The following is an 8,841-nucleotide window of genomic DNA, read 5'->3' on the forward strand; positions in this document are numbered from 1 at the left end:
CAATGAGAAGCCTCGCGTGGGTGTAGAAGGGCCACTGGCGGGATTCTCATTGATGGATATAGATTGCCGCAGTCACGTACTTACCGGCTGCCTCTATGTGAAGTACTTCATCGCTTTGAGTGGTTGGTTTAGGTATGACAATTGTGGGGATAACGGCGAGGAGTGAGAGAGAACAGTAGAGGATGTAGCTGCTACCAGGCCTATCCTTAGCAATACAACCTTAATGTGTCGCTATTCGGTTTCTCTGCTTCGCGTCGCTGCCAAGGGCAGGGCTGTGTCCCTGGTCCCCGAGAATGATCCATGATGGTGAAAGCGATCGCCCTATATGTGGTGTCCGAAGCAGAAACCTCGCGGTTCTCGCGTTAGGCCTCTCTAATTCAGGGCTTCCTGCAGGTTTGCTTGTTCTCCTCTGGGACATGATTAGATAGAGTAGACTCAAAAGTCCTGGATGTATAGGAAAGATGATATGAAATAGCAAAGATATTAAAAACAATAAATATAGAGAAAGGCGAAAGCTTTTGTGGACACAAGAGATGATCAAAACATATAGTCATACGCATCAAGGAAATTCTGTACAGCAATATCCAACTTGCAGGGTTCGTTTTCAAGAAGGAAATCATATTACAACAGGACCAATTCAAATGGGGATATATGCTTGCTCGTATCGTCAATCCGTAGCCGAAAGTCGCCGGGGCTGGGTTATCGATCGGTGAGGTTTTAGGTAAAGTCGCTTTTGGGCTTCGCTTCAGTCAATAAAATGGTGCGTTGGAGACCGGGTTGCTGCAAGGGGCTTTCGAATTCTGACAGGGTCGCAGAGAGAGGCTTTGCGTACTGAATGTCATCGTTGGGCACTTAAATGTTGCTGTTGGGCTCAAGGTGAAATGGTAGGTAGGGGTTTGCTGCTTAGTGGGACCGGTTGCGCGGCGGATAAGTGCAAGCACTTTGTCAGGCAATTGTCGCGTTAGGGTTGTTGAGCTCCACACGTGACGTGATCCTACCTCGGGCATCGTCGACTGCAAAGAATGATTAGAGATCCAGCCCTCATACTCGAGTGCCAGACTTGTCGGGCTTCTGGCTGGTGTTGCTTTCGGTCAAGTAATCGTCTACAACTGCCCCGTCGGTGACGGGGCCGTGGTAGAACTTTTTGCCGCTGATGTACCAGTAGACCAGGGCAAACAGCAGGACAAATACCAGGAAGACGCAGGCGTAGTTCATCTTGAAACAGAAACTGTCAGCCATCTCAATACCCCTCAAAAAGAGAGCAGGTATCACTTACATTTTCGGCTGTCACAGGCCTTGCGGTGGGGAGCACAAAGATGATCGAGACGAAGAGAGTCCATAGACAAGCCCAGGCATTGACGAACGGGCTGAATTTGCCCATGTGCCAGGGGCCACGCTTGAACTTGCCAAAAAAGAGTTTGCAAAGAATCGGAATGCAGTAACTCCAGTCGAGAGCAATGGAGCACAAGGTAAACACAGCAGAGATCGCAGTGTATGAGCCCAGCGCAATGAGATTGATCGCGATGCAAAAAAAGGTAGATATCCACACAGCATTCAATGGTGTTCCTGTCTTTGAATTGACCTGGGTCCAGACGGAGGAGAAGGGCAACATCCGGTCGCGCGCGCAGGCGAAGACAGTCCGGCCGAGAGCTTGCATGGCTGTCCATGTCACGAACTTGATGATGAGCAACGCTGAGACGGTAAAGATGATTCCACCAGTCTTTCCAAGACTATTATAAAAGATCTGCGCAACGGGCTGCTGCGTTGGAGAGCTCAGAATTCCACTCACGTCGCCCATGCAGAAGCAAAGGACGATGTTGAAAACAAAGCCGGCAAGGTATGTAAATAGCATCGCCGAAGATATAGCCCATGGAACCATAACCTCTGGATTCCGAATCTCCTCTGATAAATGCGACGCCGCATCGTAATCAGTGAGGCACCAACTCGAGGAAAGGAAACCAAAGAGAAAGCTGAAGCCAATGGGTTGCCATCCGGTGCTCGACTCGATGTGGCCGAAGACGTAGGAAGCGTCGTGCTTGTTCTCGGTCATAGCCAACAAAGCAATAGAGCAAGAGACAAGAACCAAGACGTGGAATATGACATAAAATTTAGTTATCTTTTCCATCCAGTACGTTGAAAGGGAATTGATGAGGCCGGTAGTGATGGTCAGCGCAGCCATGACCCCGACAGTGGTACCGGTGGTGATTTCGTAGTCAAAATCTCTGGCCATTGAGACAGCGGCGAGCAGCATCTGGGCTCCACCGTATTCTGAGGATGCTACTCCACAGACTTGTCCCAGAAGATTCAACCAGCCAGTAAGCCTAGGACAAGGTGTCTCAGTACCCGGCATAGTCTGAGGAGCAAGCGGACGACACATACCAACTTATCGAAGGAACCCAATCCGGCGGGACCAATCTCGAGATCGTAAAATACCTAGAACTCGAAGTTAGAACTATAGTTTCTGGTCGTGTTGGAGAGGTTTTGTGGGGACGAAGAAGGTGGATGAGGTGCGGACTCACAAACCACCCGAAGTCGGGTATGCTGAGGCTAATTCGGCAACGGAGCACTAGCATAACCCTATCAGCGATGCGACACCACCAACATTGTGTTTCGCCGACGACGCTCTACTCACTGCAAGGCACATGCAACCGAATCCAGAAATTAACCAACACCAAACGACAGCACTACTACCTCCAGCTTCCAAAGGATAAATCATGGTTGTCATCACAGTCGCGAACAATCCTGAGATACTGACGGCGAAGGAGAAGGTGGAAAACAACCCGAACTCTCTCTTCAAGACGGGTTTGTACCCAAATTCCGCCGCAAGCTGAGCATCTGCATGGTCCATCGTCTGGGTCTTGTCTGGTTGTGAGGCTGAGCCAGGGTCTAATGCCTGGTCAGTAGGTGTCCTGATGCTCTCCATAATTAGCTGACAAGATTGTGCAGAGCACCGCAGTTCATCCAAGAAGACAGATGCTGATGAAAAGACCGGAGGTAGAGAAAAGCCTTTCAGCGCAATGGTAATTTGCATCTAACATTTTGAGGGGCGTGGCTGCTTAAGAAAGTTTTAACCATTCTTCGAGGCTGCAATTCAACCTAAGATACTTTAGGAAAGGTCTCACAAGATGCCAGGGTTGACCGTCATTAGACTAGAACTTGATAGATTGGAAAGAAGTTGGTCTACCTGGGTAGTCAAATACAATCCATTGGTGGGGGGTGATAAAGCCCTTGCCCCTCCACTCCGTCGGGCCATTTGATGATAGATAAGACACACAAGAACACGGAATAAGCAGTCAGTGAGCGAACAGTGAGTGGCCGGGCGCTTTAGTTGCAGACTTGCAGTGCTGCAGTTCCCGCCCATTGGGCCGCTTTCCTCAATAGAGTCTAGTGGCTGGGCCCAGGGTACCGACTTAGTAAGCGTTACACTAACCTCATTTCGATTAGCATCTCTTCGTATAATTGGCCGACAGCGGTCAGTCCGAGCGCCACGTGGAACCTTTTGCGCACAAGAGATGTCACCCACTGGTCGGGGCTCAGAAAACCTCCTTGAGAATTGCGATGCTAGAAAGAGTGGGGAATCAAGACTCCCCGAGTCCCCGTGTTTGACTTTCTAGCATGTGATAATGGAGATCGCTTAAATTCTGTTGGGATCAGAACCGGAATGGTACCTGTTTGGAGAATTAGAGGTCGAGTTCAGAACGGTTGGGACGAAATACAAGAATTACGCATTTCGATGTGTAAGCTTAATATTTACTACAGGCCAGGATTCAGAATCGATGAGCACTACGGCGTAGAGCACTAGGGTATCCGGTGTGATGCAACCCAAGGATTAGCGGGATGGTCGGCCATCAATGAAGGGTTGCTATTGGTGCTTGATCTTCGTAATCTCGACGAAGCCGCAGCGTAAGAAATGCTTGGCCCACCGCTCTGCAGGAAAGTGTTCGACTGGACACGGAAGATAAAGAGCTGTTGGCAATGGCATAGGATTCCGACACCGAGAGATCTCGATCAAGGGAGCCTGTGGTTTGCTCTGTTAGTTGGAAGCCGTGGTCTTGTGCTCCTATTTGTCCACCTCACACTAGATCGGATGGATGTGGTCCTGCCCTAGCTTAGTCTATGGACTTTCGTCCAAGACAAGATTCACGAGTATAATAAAGAGTACCTGGAGGCCTATAGGGCAACTCCTGGAACCGCCAATCATAATTCAATCACTAGGATAAAGGATAAGAACGTGGGTTCAACGGTAGTTTAACGCACTCGACACAAGAATCGGAGGCGGAGAAGAGGTCAGAGATGTTGGGGATAATGGGTAAAGAGGACGATAGAATGGAAGGATGATGGCACAGAGAGTCTAGGGGTGTAGATAGCAGTTATAGGAGACGTCGACCAAAGTCTGTTCATCAGGATAGAGATCAGGAACTTTTGGGTAAATGGTACTTCAACACACAACACGAGAGGCGGAAAAGATGAAGGAGAGGGCGTCGGGAATATGAAAGGGTATTTTGGGGATAAGGGGCAATAGGATGGGATAAATCTCGGTGCATGAAGGGTTAGATAAAGGAATTGCGGTGGTTGGAGACAAGTTGGGAGGAGAGAATATATCAAGGAGTTCACAGAATTTGGGTGTGAGAGGGAGGAGGGGGTACAGAAGCCAATAACGGAGATCGATATGTTCACCCCGTAGTTTCTCTCATGCATCAAACAGCGAAGGATGACTTTGTCTGTGGAGTGTACAAGAGGCATGGAGAAAAAAAAATGGGAGTTCACCAGGGCGATCAGAGCGCATAAGATGTGGGAGGGCAACCGAGGATGTGTTGCGGTGGATTGCTTGCAAGTGGTGAGTAGCGAGCGATTGCTCTGCATCTCTTCTTTTTGTTTGTCTTCTTTTTTTTTTGGTTTCTTTTTTCCTTTTTTCGGTTCTTTTCTGGGGTTCAGCTCTTTCCTTCTCTTTTCTTTTCTTCTTCTCTTCATCACCACTTTCGTTTTCAATTTCGTCTTCATACTCGTCCACACGCGCATGCATACAGACACATTTCTCCTTTTCTTTCAGTTGTATTCTTTCAACTTCATTCTCTTCTTCGAGCGGGATCACCCTGTGCTGTTCTGGTCTTAGCCATGACAAGGTAAGCATTCTACCTTCTACTTACCAAATCAAAGCACTGGGTTGTTCGAATCAAAAACAATGATGGTCAAGCTTCAAACGAGCGCTGGCGTTTGCTCGCAAGGTATAGATAGGTTCAAGGTTTTGGCCAATCTATCCGCTGGTTGGATTCGATATCACGCGATGCTTGTTCATGGTAGCAGCCATATCCGAATGACGCAGTACATGGTAAGCACCTGCAGACCGCTCAAGAATGATTCCATCGACCCCTGCATAGCAACTTTTCTTGAGAATCTCAGAAAGAAATTCTTCAAAGTATCAATGACTAGGGAGAAGACTCATTGTTCGAGAGCAAAGAATCCAGAACGGGCCCATTGAAGGAAATTTCAGTCCTTGTGGTCTAGCAGATATCACCCCAGTGCACAGCTCCTGTCCATTGTTACGGAGCCCATTCTGTCGGGGGGGAGTAGTATTGAGACTTGAACAGTGGCCGCAACTGGCGCATGTGGATGTATGGGATTTGGAGAGTTGTGATGCCTCGAGAAACAAAGCGCATTACTGTATGGGATATTCATATTCTTGGAGGCAAAGTGGTGACTCAGAGGCTTCGAAGGAACGTTCGGGCTGGATAAATTGATTATGCATCGCGCTCTTCACGCCGTCGCCATAGGCAAAGAGAATCACCCGAGAGGCCTCTAGCTTCCGGTCGTCATCGGGCATGCCAATTGTTCTCAACATGAGCTACCCCAGTTGTAGAAGCACCGAACACCACAGGAAATATCGAGTCGCGGATTATCGTCGCTCGGCAGACACGGATTTGGTAAATGCAAGGCTTGTCCTCAACGAGACGAGATGAGCTAGGTATTCTTCAGTGGGCCATGGATTCCTAATTCATGACGATACTCTTGGCTCAATGACCGTGGATCACGGGATATTGGACACTTCTCACGCATCACCCCCCCCACAACAAGACTTGTGAACGATGACTTGTGAACGATGACTGCCGCTTCACCTGTAACTCAGTATCAGCATGAATCTCATATCAATCCTTCGCACCGGGCTAGCTTTGCGGTCACTCAGTCGGCCACGGAGAGATTCCAGCTCCTGTCGCAGGCCACGATTTCGCTGTGTGGTTCGTAGCATATTTAGCCTCTCATAGGCTCGTCTAGCCTTATCATTGTCTCAAAACTGTTATCAAGTCATATACAATGTGAGTTAGATGTATCTACAGCAACTTCATCCGCTGCGCGACTAAGCAACACACAACAATAAAAGCGACGAAACACCCCACAATCCCAAAGAACCAGCCCAGCCCGTCGGCATCCTGCCCCGGGACGGGCACATTCATCCCCCACAGCCCCGTGATCATATGCAACGGTACAAAGATACTCGCGAGGACCGTCACCTTGCTCAGAATCTCGTTGATATTCAAGCTCAGCCGGATGTTGTTGACACTCATCTGCGCCAGGAAGTTCGCCTGCGACCGACCGACAATCTCGTCGAAGTGGGAGAGACTGGTCAGCGTGGTGACCAGATGGTCCTGTACGTCGCCCAGGTACACGATCATCTCCGCTTTGGAGAAGACGGCGTTCTGGCTCTTCGCCTGACAGCGTTTGACGAACCCGTTGAGGACATCGTTCTTCCCGCTCAGGCAGTTGGTGAGTTGGGTGATGCTCTTGTGGAGGCGGTCGACCAGCGGGATGATAGCTTTGATGTCATCGGCCCGCGCCATGAACACTTGATCTTCGATGGCGTCGCAGTCGCGCTCCGCGGCTCGTATGTAGGGCGCGAAACTGTCGACGATGTCATCGCTGTGACGGAGTCAGTCTCATCGGCTCAATCCGATCTCGGGATGGTTCTGAGGTGCAGGAAGCTCACATCAAGGCATAGCAAATCCACTCACTCGACATGATTGATGGATCCTGCATCCGGTGGATTCGATCGAGCACCCGCGAAACATGGTCACAACCCTCGGGAGAGAACGTGACGACGGCTTTCTTGAAGACGAGGATATAGAATCCTGCTGAGTCAGGGATGGTGTGTGGCTCGCTAGTCAGAGACTTCATCCGCTCCAAGCTGTTGCCCGTGGCTGACAGCAGGGTCTGGAATGAAATCAGATAGTAATTTCGGAAGGTCTCGATCTTCTCACGTGGCTCCCGCGTGACGATGTCTTCGGCCGTCAAGGGGTGAATTGAAAGAGCTTGCCCGACCGCCTTGACATCCTCTTCGGAGGCGTCGCAGATGTCCAACCACCATGCGTCTACTTTAAGGTCATTTGATTCTGAGAGTTGCTCGGGCCGTTCGGCCAGGAGACCTTCGAAGGTGGAGGCTACCGTGACCTCTTGAGATTGACAAGAAAAGTGGGTGAAGCGAGGAGTGTCTTCCGGATGCATTGCGTGCGTTTATGGACTGGCACCAGACGGCCAGGCAGAGTCGAACATTAGATTTTGTCGGATGGCAGGGAGTTCCGCAGATGTGGATGTCCAACCCATTGATTTGTAGGCGTCCGATTTGTAGGACTGGGTGTGATTCGAATGGCAGCAGACGATCCCATACGTGGTGTTGTACTGACAGATCAGCAGTATGACTTGAGACTGAGAGAAGAGGATGTTTCCAGGAAAAGTCAGTCGGGAATTTGGGGGAAGTACCCCCTGGGCAGCCAGCCCTGTAGGGCTGAAAGGATGTGGAGACTTTGGGGTCCGGGTGGAGCCGGCAAACTCAACTTTCGCCTTGGAAACCCAGTCACACCCATCACATGTGGCCTCATGCCTGCAGAAAAGGGGCCTGGTTGGCTACCTCCTGGTTCCACCTTACCTGGCCAGGAAGTCGGGAAAAGCGGCAAAGATATCAGCCAGATTGTACAAATCCAGGCAGCACAATTCTCGACGTCAGAATACGTGTATCAATACTCTTGCCACCTGTACGTCAAACAAATAGAGTACATTTCTTTAAATAGCACCGTAGCTTCGAGAGCCCACCTCTAGCATGGTGGATATAAAGACAGTCATCTCTCCCAGGGATTGGAACTGGATAATATAATAGGCTAAAAGGCAGACTAGACCCTATCCTCAGTATCATGCAATAAGACCCCTTGACTACTAGTTATCGTTAAGATCGACAAACATGGCAACTTCTATTGTGTAAGCTAGCGATCATGAAGCAAATTGACTTGCAGTATCTAACTCAACAGGCGAACTACCGTGTCGATCGTGAAGTATGCCATCCTGCTGGTTCTGCGGCCCTTGCTTGTCGTGATAGCTACCGGGGCGATTGTGTCGCTATACCGTTCTGGGCTGTTGGCCTTCCAGTCGATACTCTACGAACTGTACGTCCCGAGCTTCTTCCCTCTTGCCTCGTTCCCCGTGCTAACCCCAATGCTAGATTACTTGCTGCATAGCATGTACAGCGCACATCATCGCTACACACTCGAATGCCATAATTAGCGTGTCTGCATCCGTCAGTGTTCATAAGTGGGGCCTCTATCCGTTATACTTCTCATGGATTCTTTCTACTACAACAACAACCTGCCCATCCGCACTTCTTGTTATATGACGCATCCTCCGCAACACCCACACCCCCAGCACACTCTTCTCACCGATGACATCCTCATGACGCCTTCCCCCCTGGCAAGCAAGCAAAAAACAATGCCGCGACTGGGACTCGAACCCAGAATCTGCACTCCACACCGCTAGCATAAGGCTAGTACGGGGGCTCTGCAATGTTAATACCACTACACCACC

At 49.8% G+C, this 8,841-nt stretch overlaps 3 protein-coding genes across 3 annotated transcripts; 1 reads left to right on the plus strand and 2 right to left on the minus strand.

The window, feature by feature from the left end:
- Positions 1–1,041: 1,041 nt before the first annotated feature.
- BO86DRAFT_320463 (amino acid transporter) lies at positions 1,042–2,848 on the minus strand (the record flags this gene model as incomplete). The annotated part of the gene is made up of 5 exons (XM_025668294.1): positions 1,042–1,215; positions 1,277–2,321; positions 2,374–2,433; positions 2,520–2,566; positions 2,633–2,848. 5 exons carry the CDS (start codon positions 2,846–2,848, stop codon positions 1,042–1,044), a joined length of 1,542 nt encoding a protein of 513 aa, XP_025524502.1.
- Positions 2,849–6,326: 3,478 nt separating this feature from the next.
- On the minus strand, positions 6,327–7,705 carry BO86DRAFT_345060 (magnesium transporter CorA family protein; the record flags this gene model as incomplete). The annotated part of the gene is made up of 2 exons (XM_025669192.1): positions 6,980–7,705; positions 6,327–6,912 (listed from the first exon to the last, which is right to left on the minus strand). Exons 1-2 carry the CDS (start codon positions 7,492–7,494, stop codon positions 6,327–6,329), a joined length of 1,101 nt encoding a protein of 366 aa, XP_025524503.1. The 5' UTR covers positions 7,495–7,705.
- A 424-nt stretch (positions 7,706–8,129) lies between these two features.
- BO86DRAFT_179150 (uncharacterized protein) lies at positions 8,130–8,539 on the plus strand. Its single transcript, XM_025666575.1, has one exon. It carries the CDS (start codon positions 8,256–8,258, stop codon positions 8,496–8,498), a length of 243 nt encoding a protein of 80 aa, XP_025524504.1. The 5' UTR covers positions 8,130–8,255; the 3' UTR covers positions 8,499–8,539.
- Positions 8,540–8,841: the final 302 nt, after the last annotated feature.

The sequence above is a fragment of the Aspergillus japonicus genome, assembly GCF_003184785.1.
Source record: "Aspergillus japonicus CBS 114.51 unplaced genomic scaffold BO86scaffold_56, whole genome shotgun sequence".
Classification (NCBI taxonomy): domain Eukaryota; kingdom Fungi; phylum Ascomycota; class Eurotiomycetes; order Eurotiales; family Aspergillaceae; genus Aspergillus; species Aspergillus japonicus.